Source organism: Drosophila tropicalis, unplaced genomic scaffold (genome assembly GCF_018151085.1).
Source record: "Drosophila tropicalis isolate 14030-0801.00 unplaced genomic scaffold, ASM1815108v1 contig_993, whole genome shotgun sequence".
Classification (NCBI taxonomy): domain Eukaryota; kingdom Metazoa; phylum Arthropoda; class Insecta; order Diptera; family Drosophilidae; genus Drosophila; species Drosophila tropicalis.
Genome location: NW_027173497.1, coordinates 968,442 through 986,227, shown reverse-complemented (window position 1 = coordinate 986,227; position 17,786 = coordinate 968,442). Strand labels below are relative to the sequence as shown.

Here is a 17,786-nt window from a genome sequence, read left to right as displayed (position 1 = left end):
AAAACGAATACAGTGGTAATCAACCAGTACCAGTACCCATGCCTGTGTATCCCTACTGTACCTGTATTAGTAATCACAGTCATCGCACTAGAGATGAATACGGGACTAATTTTTAGAGCGCCGGCCCAGCACGAACACGAAGTTAAATTTAACGGTCATGGAAATTTTTCAATGAGGCTTGGACCGACCCAGGACGAAATTAAACAAATTTATTTTTCAATTATTATTATCTTCTTTTTAGTTGTCGTTGCTGTTCGTTTTTCACTATATATGTATGTATGTACATATCTAGCAAATCTAGCAAATTGTTCTTTAACTGTAAAGCCAAGTGCGCACAATAAATATACTCTCGTAATTTTAAGGCACGAAGTCGTATGATTTCTGGCAGAAGCCCGTGGACACGGCACGGCAGGTAGCCATCTTTAGGCTGAACAGCAGGGTAGTCAAGTAAGCCCTGCTTCATACACATGAACAGGTGTATACATACATATGCATGTAAATATGTAGGTTTAACACATTCACACAAAATGGCAGCTAATGGGTCAGCATTATTGAGATTGCCGTCGCTGATTTCAAAAGTGAACAATAAATAAATAAGCCGAAAAGGTACGAATAGAAAAAGCTACGAGAGGAATATATGCGAAGTTCTTGTCCGGAGCCAAGCTAGTTGAAGTTGAAGTTGAGAAGCGAAACGAGTGTTAGGTGTGGAGTTGGCAATGTGAAAATGCTTCATATACACGCCATATCAGGGGGTCAGTTGACATTGGATAGCCTAGCGCACCGTAACGTAATAGGTCTAGTGTAATTTAGAGACACCAAATTTGAAGGTAGTCGAAACGCGAACGTCAAGCAAACCGGTTCAGCATTTTCAGATGCAAAGATAAACCAATACAGTATTATACATACTTATCAATATATGTGTAATATATGCTTAGGTATACATATGTACATATGAGCATTCATATACATACATACATATTTGTGAACACATAGATAGAGAGTTTGAGAGCGTGTAATTAAATCTAAATGGTTTCAATCAACTCACTTACGTTTTATAAACTAAATTAACTTAACGCGCGTAAACTGAATTAAAAGCGTAAAATAAAATATAAAAGAGGAAAACGGACAAAACAAAAATTTCACTTAAATGTACATCGACGAGGATACCGAGGAAAGTTCGCCCTTTGTGATGCTCACATCGCCAACCAAGTCTTGGGTCAGTTGAGTTCCTAGTATAAACAATGAGGCCATTTCCAACCTCATAGAACCAACCACCCATTCTCATCACAACATACATATATGTACATATACCCAAACACCAACCCCTCCCCGACACTAGAATCATCTACTCAACTTTATTCGAATACACATCTCTCCATTTCATATTTCTTTTTTCACTGCAGAAAGCTGGGTAAAAATAACATAACAAAAAAAGTTGGCAAAAAGTTTAAATGACTTTTGTTGTTTTTCTAAGTGTTTTTTAATGATTTACGTGTGCTGGAAACCGAAACTGTAGTTGAACTCAAACTGATTTATCCCTCTGTTAATTTCTAACCAAATACTCAGTCGCTTGAATTACGTTATTTCTATAAAGCGTGATAAACTAGATGACCGTTTTATCTAAATAAATAGTAAAAACTAATTTTCAAGCTTCAAGCTATATAATTTACTAATTAGCCTCAAACTACGTCCGTCTGTCCGTGAGAACACCTAGACATCGGAGATTATAAGAGATTTAGCCACCGAAATCGGCATGTGTAGTATGCACCCCGATCTAGTTTATTTAAAGTTTTGCCATGAGCATGTTAAAGGTGAAGGGCAAAGCCAAAAAAAAATGAAGCAAGTAAGTCGACTCGTCGACTTGGGTATACCATACACCAGGCGAAACAAATATTTCAAATTTCGAAAACCAAATGTATGTCTATTAAATTGTTTTTACATGTTTCATAGTATGTGCTATCTCGCTCACTCTACGAACATACGAGCACTCTAGCGCCGCCACTAGCCAACGGCCAATTCTGGCCTTGTGGACTGCTTTGTAAAATACGTTCATACGCATATTTTGCATGTTTCTAGTCCGATTTCAATAAAATTCGGTAGTTTTGTAGAAATAGATAAGAATAATTAGTCTGCCGAATTTGAATGCGATAGTCAAAAATCTACAGGAGAAAATCGGTTTTTTCTTAAATATGGAGGCGGAAGTGGGCGTGGCAAAATATGAAAATAGATGTACCCTGCGCGCATACTAAGCCAGTGTACATACTAAATTTGGTGACTTTAGCTTTGTTAGTTTTTGAGAAAATCAGTTTTGTTTAATTTGCGGGGGCGGAAGTGGGCGTGCCAAAATTTTTAAATAGCCAATATCTGCGCGTCTATCAAGCTAATCTGCATACTAAATTTGATGTCTCTAGCTGTTATACTTTTTAAGAAAAACAGTTTTATGTGATTCCTGGGGGCGTAAGGGGGCGTGGCAAAAAGTTTGAACAATCAGTTTTTGCGCGCTAACTAAACGGGTATACAAAATAAATTTGATGTCTCTAGCTGTTATACTTTTTAAGAAAAATAGTTTTATGTGATTCCTGGGGGCGTAAGGGGGCGTGGCCGAAATTCCAATTAACTCTGTACGCGTGCATAATACACGAGTATACATACCAAATTTGGTGGCTCTAGCTCTTATAGTCTCCGAGATCTGCGTGTTCATACGGACGGACGGACGGACGGACAGACGGACATGGCTAGATCGACTCGGCTGTTCATCCTGATCAAGAATATATATACTTTATAGGGTCGGAGAAGCTTCCTTCTGCCTGTTACATACATTTTGGCGACTTTAATATACCATTTCACCCTATGGGTGTATGGTATAAAAAGATGAAAGGCGAAAGAGAAATATCATGATGATTGTAAGAGTTCGAAGATGTCACCTACATACATATTTATACCATGCACCCATAGGGTGAACTGGTATATTAAAGTCACCAAAATGTATGTAACAGGCAGAAGGAAGCTTTTCCGATCCCATAAAGTATGTACTTACATATATTCTTGATCAGTATCAACAGCCGAGTTGATCTAGCCATGTCTGTATGTCCCTCTGTCCGTCTGTGTACAAATTTTGCCACCTCCTCCTGCGTGATTTGAAAAAACTCGATTATCTCCCGTAATTTTGCACTCTATGCCATTTGGCACACTTAAATTTATTATTAATATTTAGCAACATACCAAATTTTATTCGAATCGGCCAAGTTATGCATAGAATTTTTCCATAAAGCCGGAGTTGGCCGCTGGCTGGTGGGGGCGCCAGGGTGCTCGTATGCTTGAGTGAGCGAGATACTGAGTTAAGCTTGTAAAAAGCAATTGAACAGAACTTTTTTTAAAATACATAAGTGCATTTGTTATTATAAGTTTAAAATATATTTGTTTTCATGGTGTATATATGTATATATGTATACCATGATACGTAAGTCGTATGTATAATTTTTTACCCTTGCATAAAAGGTGTTTTAATGCATATCCGACAAAAAAAATTGTCATTTCCGTCCGTTCGAGCGTCTGGATCGACGCGAAGTCCTCCTTGACTATTAAAGCTACAGAGCTAAAACTTTGCATGTGTGTTTGTGCAGATACACATGTATAGACTGCAGCCAACAGGGGTTGTACATATATTTCAGATGCAGCTGGATCGAACCACTATATAATTTCACTCATAGCTTTTTATTTCCTAGCCCATTGCAATATAGCTGTTAAAGACTATTCGAAATTTCATCAAGATCGGATAACTATTTTAAATTGCTTTGACAGGGACGTTGGCTCTAGTGTGTTTATCCCCAAACTAGGTAACTAACGTACGTATATAATGGTCTATAAACTTGAAAACTTTGATCAACATCGGATGACTACATACAAAAGGTCTTTCCGTTTTAACGCTCTTTGGTAACGAAGGAGTTACAGAAAAACTTTAGCATGGCCTAAGTTAGCCCCCCGGTTTTTCTGGTGCGATTATCATCAAATCAGCTCATAATCCAATTGGCGTAATAAGCCAATGTGGACTAAAATCAAAGTCAATGACTTTATCGTACACAAAGCTGTCGTTTTCACATGATAGACATGTGAAACTTTTTAATAATATAAGTTTGTTATTAAAATTTGAAAATTATTTGTTGTTTGAATGTGGATGTATTGCATATGCATAACTCTTTTAACTTTCCGAACAATAAAAAGTTTGTTTATTTTTCACAATTTTTGAATAGCTCAACAGCCAAAACAACAAAATTAAGTAAGTAAGTTGACTTGGCGACTTCGGTATACCATGCACCAAGTGAATCAACTGTTGAAAATTATATAAATATAAAATCCTTTTTCATTTTGCTGTCTCGCTCACTCTTACAAGCACACACCGCCACAGCCAAAAGGGCGTGGCAAAAGCATTAAACATGACCTTCATGCATCATACACGAGTCCACGTACCATTCTTGGTGGCTTTAGGTTTCATGGTGTCCGAGGTCTAGGTGTTCATACGGACATAAAGACTGGTGAATACGTCAAGATCGACTCGGCTGTTGTTTCTGATTAAGAATATACATACATACATATATGTATGTATACCATATGATGTCGGGAGAGCTTCCTTCTGCCTTTTACACACATTTTGGCATTTTGGATATACCATTCCACCACTATTAATGCAAGGTACAAAAACTAATCCAATTAAATGCTAAGTATGGTGAGCTTAAAACACCAGCAAACTTTTCACTACGTTATGTTGTTAAATTTGGTCTTTCATATTTGTTCAACTATTTGTTTACCAAAAACAAAGACGCTATCCTACAATGGGTTGGGTTCAGTATGAGTAAATTACCGCAGTTTAAGTATGAAGAGATTTGTCTTTTAAGAATGAAAAAGTGGTGGGGTTGGCATGTGTACGGGAGTGGGAATGAGAATGACTACAAGGACCATGACTTTTCCCCTGTGGTGTCACTGAATTTTCTGCGAGGCTGCACGTCAAACGGTGTTTCAAGGGTTTTGAAGTTCCCTTGTTTGGTCTTTGCCAAATTGCTTAAAGTTTAATTGATAAAGTAATTTAAGCTTTTCCACAGTGCTTTTATGTACATATGTTTGTGTGGACCAAAAACACACCCCTTCAATCTTTTAGCTAGCCCAAATGTTATTTAGCAGGATTTCGGCCAAGTAAAATAAAAAGAATCCCATAGAAAAATGTGATTTTCAGCTAAATCGCTGAATGGTAAATCTCTTAATCTAGAAGGCCGGGCTAACTTCGGACGCTCCAAACTTTGCATACCATGACAAGTTTTTTATACCATACACCCATAGGGTGAAATGGTATATTAAAGTCGCCAAAATGTATGTAACAGGCAGAAGAAAGCTTCTCCGACCCTATAAAGTATATATATTCTTGATCAGGATGAACAGCCGAGTCGATCTAGCCATGTCCGTCTGACCGTCCGTCCGTCCGTATGAACACGCAAATCTCGGAGGCTATAAGAGCTAGAGCCATCAAATTTGGTATGTATACTCGTGTATTGTGTACATATATAGAGTTAATTGGAATTTCGGCCACGCCCCCAGGAATCACATAAAACTATTTTTCTTAAAAAGTATGACAGCTAGAGACATCATACACTCGTCATACTCCTTTAAATAGACTTTAAATTTGGTATGTAAACCAACTTAGAAGACGCGCAGATATTGACAATTTAAAAATTTTGACACGCCTACTTCCGCCCCCGAAAGTGAAATAAAACTGATTTTCTTGAAAACTAACAAAGCTAAAGTCACCAAATTTAAAATGTAGATTTTTTAGTATGCACGCAGGATTTGTATATTTTACTATTTTGCCACGCCCATTTCCGCCTCCATAATTTAGAAAATGAAGCAAGTAAGTCGACTCGTCGACTTGGGTATACCATACACCAGGTGAAACAAATATTTGAAATTTCGAAAACCAAATGTATGTCTATTAAATTGTTTTTACATGTTTCGCTCACTATACAAACACACGAGCACTCTAGCGCCGCCACTAGCCAACGGCCAATTCTGGCCTAGTGGACCGCTTAGTAAAATACGTTCATTCGCATATTTTGCATGTTTCTAGTCCGATTTCAATAAAATTTGGTAGTTTTGTAGAAATAGATAAGATTAATTAGTCTGCCGAATTTGAATGCGATAGTCAAAAAACTACAGGAGAAAATCGGAGGAATAATTATGGAGGCGGAAGTGGGCGTGGCAAAATATGAAAATATATATACTCTGTGCGCATACTAAGCCAGTATACATACTAAATTTGGTGACTTTAGCTTTGTTAGTTTTTGTAAAAATCAGTTTTGTTTAATTTGCGGGGGCGAAAGTGGGCGTGGCAAAATTTTTAAATAGCCAGTTTCTGCGCGTCTATTAAACTAGTCTGCATACCAAATTTGATGTCTCTAGCTATTATACTTTTTAAGAAAAACAGTTTTATGTGATTCCTGGGGGCGTAAAAGGGCGTGGCAAAAAGTTTGAACAATTAATTTCTGCGCGCTAACTAAACGGGTATACAAACTAAATTCGATGTCTCTAGCTGTTATACTTCTCAAGAAAAATAGTTTTATGTGATTCTTTGGGGCGTAAGGGGGCGTGGCCGAAATTCCAATTAACTCTATATATGTACATAATACACGAGTATACATACCAAATTTGGTGGCTCTAGCTCTTATAGTCTCCGAGATCTGCGTGTTCATACGGACGGACGGACGGACGGACGGACAGACGGACATGGCTAGATCGACTCGGCTGTTCATCCTAATCAAGAATATATATACTTTATAGGGTCGGAGAAGCTTCCTTCTGCCTGTTACATACATTTTAGCGACTTTAATATACCATTTCACCCTATGGGTGTATGGTATAAAAACGATTGCCAGCTGCAATTTTTTGACTATCGCAACCAAATTCTGCAGACCAAATAATCTTATCTTTTTCTACTTAACTACCAAATCTTATTGAAATCGGAAACATGCAAAATATGAACGTATTTTACAACGCGATCCATAAGGCCAGCTTTGGCCGTTGGCTAGTGGCGGCGCTAGAGTGCGGTGTCTTCGTAGAGTGAGCAATTTAATCAATTTAATGATTTCGAAATTTGAAATATTTGTTTCACCTGGTGTATGGTATTGTCGGCGAGTCGACTTACTTACTTCATGTTATTAGTTTTAAAAGCGAAAAGATAGGGTGGGTAAAATGGCGCACTAGTGGAAATTAAAATATGGCGCTTTAAAATCATAAATATGATTAAATAAAAGTGCGGTATATAAACTAATTATAAAAAAAATTGTACACATATGTAGTTGCCATACAAACAGTCATAATGAAAGTATAAACCAATCAACACTGTTGAAGAACACATTTGAAATATTAAACTATGTATATTTTGTTCTTTTTTTGAAAAATTTGAAATAAACAACTATAAAACGCCGATTGACCCACCATTTTTGATAACACCAACTTCGGGTAAGTTCGAAAACTCGTCTTAGCTTTGTTTCAGTAAATCTCATCTACATGTAGGTACATTTGATGAATCAATGAATAAATTTTTCATTTATGAGCCCATAGGACAGAATACGATCTCCTGATCAGGATATACCAAAACAAAAACCAGAGGACCGCGTCAAAGTTTGTATACCCTTGCAACTTTTTTGGTAACTCTTTCCTTACCTATTAGCCATCAATGTGGAAGAACGTTTTATCTAAAAAGGCTTATGCTTGAGAAAGAATGGCCTACAATCGTAGGAAATAACGAAGATATTGATCAAAGTCACTGTTTTCCACCGATCGTTCCTATGGGAGCTATATGATATAGTCACCCGATCTTGATCAAATTTGGCACAGTCGTCTATAGGTGTAATAAACTAACCAATGTTAAATTTCAAGGCAATAGAAAACAACGAATTGAGAAAACAAGTTATAGATAAAAGTCACTGTTCTATGATATAGTAATCCGATCTGGCCGAGTTATACAGACTGTGCAAAATATACAATTTCTAACGGGCGGACATGGCTAAATAAACTCGTCTTGTCATGCTGATCAAGAATTTATATACTTTATATGGTCGGATGCCATGCGTTGGATACTTCTGATCAAAATGAATATACCCTTCTTGCACGGGTACAAAAATCGTACAGATCGAACTACTAGCGAATTAAAACAAGACACTGTGGTACTGTGAAGGTTTTTGTCTCCGCATTGATGAATTGAGTTACAGTGTTATGTATTATGGCCAAGGAACATTGGCATATCCCCCAAACAGTGACGATACACGCTTTTCCAAAAAAAAAATGTTTGCTGTAAATGGGTGTTGTAGCTTTTCTGCACAATCTCTGCCAAAACAATACACGGAGGGAGCCAAGTGAGCCACAATGTGCCAATCCTTCGTTGACATATGTGAAAGTCTTTGAAAACAAACCAGATTTGCATACCCTTGCAAAAAAGGTATATTAGTTTGGTCAGAAATGTGCATCACATAGGATCCGTCTGGATTAAAGCACGCAATTTGTAGATCGGCTATAAACTAGCCTACATACTGCTTTGTATATCTTGGATTCAGCCGGATCGGACAGGTATATCAAATTGCTTCTTATGCAGACAATAATTATATAGTCTTTTTAATAAAACAATTTTACGTAAAAAGGATATACATACTTCGATACATCCGAAGTCCGTTAGCGCCGGACCTTTGTTTTTTTTTTTTAAAAACTGGAAAATTGAATCTAAAATATTGAACCAATTTGCAGTTGTATAAAATGAGAAATATACACACATATTAAAGTACATATTTTTGTTTTGCATTTTTGTTGAATTTTAATTAAAAGCTTTGATTGTAACCTTGTGCACATGCTGGGTCCCCGTATTGAAAGTTCTCTACTTTTGGTCTCTGGTGCCCTGTGTCCGCTGGTATTTGGTGTTGGTCACAGGTCACTGGGACGGAGTCACAAAGCAATGTAAAAATGTCGGTTGAGAAATTGTGTTGAAAATTAATTTGCATTAATTTCAGTTTCCCATTTTTTGCTGTTTCATTCCGACCTGCCCTTCCGTTTCCCAATAATGGTACGTACGGATACATCTATACATGTGTACATATGTATGCATTGTTGCCTCTTCAAAGCCATTGCGGAAAAGGGAATAAAATTTAAAAGGATATAAAATTGAATTTTCACCTATGGAGAAAACTGCAAAAAGAAGAAAACAATTCAAAATAAAACTATTTATTTATACATATGTATGTATACATACTACACAAATGTACATGTGCATATATGTATGTATGTACACAGCTTTGTGGTTTATGAAACGAGTAAGAGAAGCATGAGTGGATAGTGGACAGGATGTCTTTTGAAATGAAGAGAAAATGCATTTGTCAAATTGATTCCTGAGCTCACTCAGGGGCCAAGTATTTCATTTAATTCCTTTGGTTCACCAGCAAATAGCAATAATCACACAAATATTTGCAAAAAAATTGGTTTTCCTGCATTCGAAATCAAAAATTTCTGGAATTTCCTAGAGGGTTAACTGAAGGCTATTGATTTAAGGTAACACAAAGGCCAAACAAAATCTTTTAATATGAGACAACGAAAACCAAAATTAAATAATGGAAGAATGTAGAAGTGAAGCCGTCACGTCGACTTTTGCATTCCATGCGCCCTTGCGAAAAGGGTATATTCATTTTGGTCTGAAATTTGATCAAGATCGAATGACTAAACCATATTGCCATAACCATATATCAAAATCAGGTGACAACATCATAAAGCTCCCATAGCACAGTGGTCCAAAATCCAGATTTTGTGGCATTAACTAGAAGGAATGCAGTTACGGAGTTGAAACTTTGAACATATAACTATGTTAGGATGCATAATAAAAAAAAAAATTGCAGTGATTTGACCACGCCCTCTTGACCTCCCATACTAGCCCACGCAGCGTATACGTAATGTGATTTAAATTAATTTCGGATTAAAATAATTATAGAATTAAAAGTCAACAACTTAAATTTTAATATTTTATTTTGAACTGTTATTAATAAAAACAAATAAGCAATACAAATTAAAAACAAACAATTTTGATTTTATTTTAAATATTTAAGATATTTTCGACAATTGCTTCTAACATAGATGATAATATAAATTTACCTCGGAAAAACTCGGAAAAGTAATCATAACATAATTTAATACATACTTTGAGCTGTATTTTACTATAATTACAATTTCGCAGAAATTCACAGAAAGTTAGTTTCCACTCCACAGTAGACGCACACATGGGTTAACTTTTCTTTATTTTAGGACATAAACAATAATTACATAAAAAAATGAAGCAAGTAAGTCGACTCGTCGACTTGGGTATATCATACACCAGGTGAAATTTTTTTAAATTTCGGAAACCAAATGTATGTCTATTGTTTTAACATGCTTCATAGTATGTGCTATCTCGCTCACTCTACAAACACACGAGCACTCTAGCGCCGCCACTAGCCAACGGCCAATTCTGGCCTTGTGGACCGCTTAGTAAAATACGTTCATACGCATATTTTGCATGTTTCTTATCCGATTTCAATAAAATTTGGTAGTTTGGTAGAAAGAGATAAGATTAATTAGACTGCCAGACTTACCATACACCCATAGAGTGAAATGGTATATTAAAGTCGCTAAAATGTATGTAACAGGCAGAAGGAAGCTTCTCCGACCCTATAAAGTGTATATATTCTTGATCAGCATGTCCGTCCGTCCGTCCGTCCGTCCGTCCGTCCGTCTGTATGAACACGCAGATCTCGGAGACTATAAGAGCTAGAGCCACCAAATTTGGTCTGTATACTCGTGTACTATGCAAATGTACAGAGTTAATTGGAATTTCAGCCAAGCCCGCCTACGCCACCAGGAATCACATAAAACTATTTTTCTTAAAAAGTATAGTTGCTAGAGACATCAAATTTGGTTTATATGCTCGTTTAGTTAGCGCGCAGAAACTAATTGTTTAAAATTTTTGCCACGCCACCTTCCGCCCCCCGGAATTTACATAAAACTGATTAGACTAGCTTAATAGACGCGCAGATATTGGCTATTTAAACATTTTGCCACGCCCACTTCCGCCCCCGCAAATTAAACAGAACTGATTTTATCAAAAGCTAACAAAGCTAAAGTCACCAAATTTAGTATGTATACTGGCATAGTATGCGCGGAGAATTTATATATTTTCACATTTTGCCACGCCCACTTTCGCCTGCATAATTTAGAAAAAACCGATTTCCTCCTGTAGTTCTATGACTATCGCATTCAAATTTGGCAGATTAATTAATCTTATCTATTTCTAAATCCAATCTACCAAATTTTATTGAAATCGGACTAGAAACATGCAAAATATGCGTATGAACGTATATTACTATGCGGTCCACAAGGCCAGAATTGGACGTTGGCTAGTAGCGGCGCTAGAGTGCTTGTGTGTTTGTAGAGTGAGCGAGATAGCACATAGTATAAGACATGTAAAATCAATTTAATAGACATATGTACATTTGGTTTTCGAAATTTGAAATATTTGTTTCACCTGGTGTATGGTATACCCAAGTCGACGAGTCGACTTACTTGCTTCATTTTTCACTAGAAGCCCAATATTATTCTAGTTGTGTTTATTGATGTTTATTTAGCATACTTTTTCGGGCACAATACGGTATATAGACCGTGGAGGCGAGATGCCACGCCCATTTGGTCAAAACACGATTGAAATATATTTGTTACTTAACGCAATGCAATAAGAGTGGAACTTTTAGACAGAGGGACGGCCAAATCCCGAATTTTGCGGTTTCGAGCACTCATCAATAACAACCCTTATTTTGTACTTGTCCCTCACTCCCTTTGCCAACAAGTTGCGAGCTCAAGATCGCGACCCTTTTCTCCCTTCCCGCAAAATTCGGTACTTGGCCGTCCCTCTGCCTAAAATTTCGACGACGATCGCTCGCTCGACCCAAAAAAGGTCGTTTATGACCCGTCATAAAACTCGAGACACACAAATTTTTGTGTGCGTGGAGACCAAAAAATTACCCTTTTCTCTGCCAAGCCTATGCCGGTAAAGAGCCACGGGAGCCAAAAGAGCCACTACGTGCCCATCCTTGGTCTAATGGATGGTCCACAATCATACAAGGGAAACTCTAGGTATGCGAATCACCGATTTGGATGAATTTTGGAATTGTTGTAGAATACACCGTCATTTGAAGCTGTATGAAATATTTCGGCGCACTATTCTATATTTTCCTAATAAATCGAGTTTAAAGTTATAGCTTCTGTGACTTATACATAGGTAAAAGTCCGAGTGGACTTCTAATAAAATTCTGTTCAAATGCTTTTTACATAACTTAGTATATCGCTCACTCAAGCTTATGCTCACGCTAGCGCCCCTACCAGCCAACGGCCAAGTCCGACCTTATGGAAAAATGTTTCTATGCATAACTCGACTATTTTTTGACCAATTTTGATCAAATTTGGTATTTTGTTGGATATTAGTATCAAATTTGAGTGTGCCAATTTGATAGCATAGGGTAGAAAATAACGGGAAACAATAGAGTTTTTTCAAATAACGGGGACGAAAGGGGGCGTGGCAAAACTTTTACACATACAAACCTGCTCATTTATTAAGCAAATATACACACCAAATATGGAGTCTTTAGCTTTAAAAGTCTTTGAGATAAACTATTTTTTAATTGTGGGGGCGAAAAGGGGCGTGGTAAATTTTTGAAATAACCTCGATCCCTTTACATCCTACACGAACCCACAAATTTGGTGGCTCTATCTTTTAAAGTCTGCGAGAACTAGGCGTTCATTCGGCCGCACGGACAGACAGACAGACAGACGGACATGGCTAGATCGACTCGGCTGTTGATACTGAAACTGAATATATATATTTTATGGGGTGTGAAAAGCTTCCTTCTGTCTGTTACATACATGTTGGCGACTTGTATGTATGTATGTACATTTGGTTTTCGAAATTTGAAATATTTGTTTAACCTGGTGTATGGTACACCCAAGTCGGCGAGACGACTTACTTACTTCATATAGACGAGGTTTCCATAGTTTTATGGCTGACACATCGAATTTGCAAATATCCGCAGATTTTGACCACATATTTATGTACATCTGATTGGTAAATATTTTACCTACCTAGTGTATGTAGACCGGCGTTAATCCTAGTTGATCCTTGTTAGCTGTATTCCACCAAAGTTAAAAAAACAACAATATTTAGTGTATTTTTGTAGTTCAATAACGATTTTAGTAATTATTAAAATTTATAAAACATTCTATTGATAAAGATACTTTTCGGATAAAACAATAAATTCAAGATCGATTTTTAAAATCGTCGAATATTCAGCTTTAAAGTTGCGACTTTGTGTAAAAATTATCATTTATTTCCCTTTACTAAAAATGTCTCAAATTTAGGCGGCTCTAGCATCCATGAATCTCAACTGATTTGGACTTATAATCCCTGATGTATTCCCTATCGATTGCATATATCATTTTTGCAAAACACGATGTTGAAAAAATAGATTTTTCAACGCTATCTAGGCTCAAGCCCAACTGCGCGACGTGGAAGGTCTCGTGTCGATGTACTTCAAGAGGCTAACTCAGCTTTTACGCTCTCATGTTGTCTCAGCATGCATGGGATCACGAGCCGAAATAAAGTGTCCGCATCCGGGCTATGGGTGCCTACTCCTGCTTTAAATGCAACATCGACGTCAGTTTAGTAGTAGTCTCCTCCGCTATACATATGGCTTATTATTTGACACTCTCGTGTCACGCGACCTTCTCGATGAGTGTCGCTGAATAGATTTTCATAAGGAAATGCGAAAAAGTTTGTTGGATAAAACACAAAATCAAATTCGCCAGGCGTTGATACACATACATACACGTACAGACGTATGTACGTACATACATATTCATGGGTAAAAGGACAAACATTTATATTCGGCTATGATTTTGTCCATATACATTTGTATATGTATGTAAGTACATATATGTTTTTACGTTTGTGTGTTTCTGACGTGACTGCGTGTCCACCACGTTCGTGGTCATGTTTGGTGCGTGCTACAAAACAATTTAATTAATTCCAGATTTGCGCGAGAAGCGCCAGCAACGAAACACAGACGCATTGTAAATAAAAATCCGAGGGGCGGGCTAGCTTCGGCAGTTCTGAATACCTTTGCAAGTTCTGGTTTCGTTCTTTTCTTACTTAAAGTTTGCGATAAAACATTTAATGTAAAGTGTCAAATTGCTGCATACACGACTTGGAACATTTTTGCCATTGTCAACAACATTTTTTATCAAAGTTTTCCATATTTCACACTATATAACTATTATCAGTATAGGGTACAGTTGTATACTATCAACCTACATAACTTTGTTTCACAATCACTTACCTGGCATAGGAACCCGGATCCCCGCTGTTCTGTTGCCCAAATGACAACGTATTTACAAAGGACTGTGGCAATAGATAAACCATGACCCTTGGAACTTTAAAGCAGGCAACTAACGCAATGCACTTGTAATTTTGTTTTATTCACACTTTTTTATTGCAATAAATCAAAACTCAGTTTTATCTGGCTTGAGGTCAATAAATTTGACTAATATGTATATGTTATGTATAAGATTTCTTTAAAGCCTTGCAAAGGGTATTAATGAAATGGTTAGATGTTTCTAGCGCAGAAAAGGAGACGTTTCCGACCCCATAAAAATATGTATGTATGTATGTATATATATTCTTGCTCATGAGAAACTTAGTCAGTCCGTCCCTCCGTCGGTGAAAACTTCACGCCGCCATCTTAAGAGATATCGGGATAAAACTTGATATTTTAACAACTTATAACCCGGTAAGATAAAGTAAAATCGTCAGGATAGGAATACTATATCATGCAGTGATATACGAAAATGTAGAAGTCGAAGTATCCACATGAAATTTTCTATAGTTTTTAATGTAAAACAGCTGAGCGCATACTCACACACTCAACTCCATAATTATTGCGATAATGGTTTGCGCCCATGATATATGTACATGTAAGTAAGTCGTCTCACTAACTTCAGTGTACCAAGTGAAACAACTGTTTTAAGTTTATTGGTTTAAATGTTTATAAACTTGTGTTTACATGATGCATAGTAAAAATGCTATACCGCTCAACCTTCTAAATGAGTATACATTTGTCGCAAACCCCATGGGTGCATGGTATAAATATAAGCATTGTTGTATAGACTTGCAGAAGTCCAGAGTTTATCTGTACTTCGACTATTTATTTGTGTATCGATCTCTTTCTTATAGCCCGCCAGCTACGGTAAGAAGAACGGCATGTGGTACGCATCGCCAGGAAATCAGGGATGGGGCTCCAAGCCTGCCAGTCGCAAGCCCTCAATAATGGAAGCGGATTTGGGCACATTATCAACTACATCGGGATCTATAAAACGTAGTGCCGGTCGTGTAATACGCATAATCAATAATTTGGACCATTCGGTACAGGTAAGTTCCATTCGCCGAAAAGAATTGATTTTCGCAATTCATCTTTATTTTTCCACCCTTCCATGGTCTTCCATCATCAATGATGCAAAAAAGTTACAGACCAACCAACCAAGTGAAATCATACAAAGCCAGATAAAACCTTGCACACCCTTCTGAATTCTTTTATTAATTTTTACTAGTAGATCAAAAATTATGTCGAAGATTGTTTAAAACTTAATATTCAACTTTAGCGCAAGAGTAAGAAAACAATCCTGGTGCGAGTAGGAAAAAATGAAGGAAGAAAGTCGTCTAGCCGAATTCGGTATGCCATGCACCAGGTGAAACAAATATTTATACTATCAAGCTAGTCTATATACCAAATTTAATGTCGGTAGCTGTCATAGTTTTTAAATCAGTTTTATGCGAATTCCGGGGGCGGAAGGGGGCGTGGCAATAAGTTTGAACAATTAGTTTCTGCGCGCTAACTAACCGAGTATATAAACCAAATTTGATGTCTCTAGCTGTTATACTTTTTAAGAAAAACAGTTTTATGTGATTCCTGGGGGCGTGGCCAAAATTCCAATTAACTCTATACATTTACATACTACACGAGTATACATACCAAATTTGGTGGCTCTGGCTCTTATAGCCTCCGAGATCTGCTGGTTCATACAGATGGACGGACATGGCTAGATCGACTCGGCGGTTGATCCTGATCAAGAATATATATCCTTTATAGGGTCGGAGAAGCTTCCTTCTGCCTGTTACATACATTTTGGCGACTTTAATATACCATTTCACCATATGGGTGTATGGTATAAAAACAAACAATCAAATAATACTATAGTCTACGGTTAGTTAGGGACGGAAGGTTAATCAAGAGAAGTCTACTAGAATACGAAGGCAAATTGGCATTGCGATCCCAGCTAAAGCCACGAAGAGTAAATAGCAAGAACTGCTTTTGAACGGATTCAAGTCTAGTCTGGGGCGACTCATATTGAGGTGACCAAATGCAAGATCCATACTCTAAAATACGACGGACAAGCGACGTAAAAAGTTGTATAGGGATCGTCAAATTTTTTTAAACATCTTTTAATGAAACCTAGAACACTCATGGCCTTTGCGACCTTGGTGAAAATATGGGTGTTAAAATTTATCTTATGGTCCCTAACTACGCCCAAATCGTTCATATTGTTTAGACGTTCTGAAGGACTACTGTTTAGAAAGTAAGTGACCAGTTGAGGAGATTTACCAAAAAAAGTCATTACCTTACATTTGGTAGTGTTAAGATTTAGTAGATTAAACTGGCACCAGGATTGAAAGTTTTTAAGATCAGCTTGTAGCAGACTAAATGAATCTGTGTCTTTATAAGTAAGACAAAGCCTGACAGCGTCAGCATACATAAGCACGCGCGAATGAACAATGACTGATGGAATATCGTTAATGAATAATGTGAAAAGCAGAGGCAACACGTTATTAATATCCTCGGATCCTTTAATAAGTAGTTTGTGTAGAAGCTCAACACAATTCATAAAAAACCAGAGGGCCGGGGCTAACTTCGACCGCGTCAAAGTTTGTATACCCTTGCAACTGTTTTGGTAACTCTTTCCTTACCTATTAGCCATCAATGTGGAAGAACGTTTTATCTAAAAAGCCTTATGTTTGCGAAAGAATCGCCTACAATCGTAGGAAATAACGAAGATTTTAATCACACTGTTTTCCACCGATCGTTCCTATGGGAGCTATATGATATAGTCACCCGTTGTTTATCAAATTCGGCACAGTCATTAACAGATATATTAAACTAACAAATGTTTAATTTAAAAACAATCACGTTAAAAGTAACGAAGTTATTTACAAAAGTCACTGTTTTCGACCGATCGTTCCTATGGGAGCTATGTGATATAGTCGCCCGATCTTGATCAAATTTGACACAGTCGTTTATAAGCAAAATAAACTCTCTAATATTAAGTTTCACGATAATAGCACTGAAAAAACCGAAGTTATTGAGAAAAGTCACTGTTCGTGACTTTGGGGTTTGTATGGGAGCTATTTGATATAGTGGTCCGATCCGGCTGAATCCGAGATATACAACCCCTGCAGTATATACAAGCCTACGAGCAAAATTTCAGCTCTGTAGCTCTTACGGTCTAGGAGGAGTTTGCGTTGATCCAGACGGACGGACGGACGGACATGGCTAGTTGAACTCGTCTCGTCGTGCTGATCAAGAATATATATACTTTGTATGGCCGGAGATGCTTCGTTCTATGCGTTGCACACT

General features: G+C 37.3%; 1 protein-coding gene across 2 annotated transcripts in view; it reads left to right on the top strand.

Moving 5' to 3' along the window:
• The window catches only part of DCX-EMAP (Doublecortin-domain-containing echinoderm-microtubule-associated protein), a 67,259-nt gene that overhangs the window by 29,022 nt on the left and 20,451 nt on the right, over positions 1–17,786 (top strand). Inside the window, exons 1-2 of one of the 2 annotated variants that reach the window (XM_068302441.1) lie at positions 1,109–1,216; positions 15,332–15,526. In XM_068302441.1, coding sequence (XP_068158542.1) covers positions 1,148–1,216; positions 15,332–15,526 — 264 coding nt within the window. In that variant the 5' untranslated portion in view covers positions 1,109–1,147. Of the gene's footprint in view, positions 1–1,108; positions 1,217–15,331; positions 15,527–17,786 lie in introns of those variants that run through there. The other variant, XM_068302440.1, reaches the window with a different exon arrangement.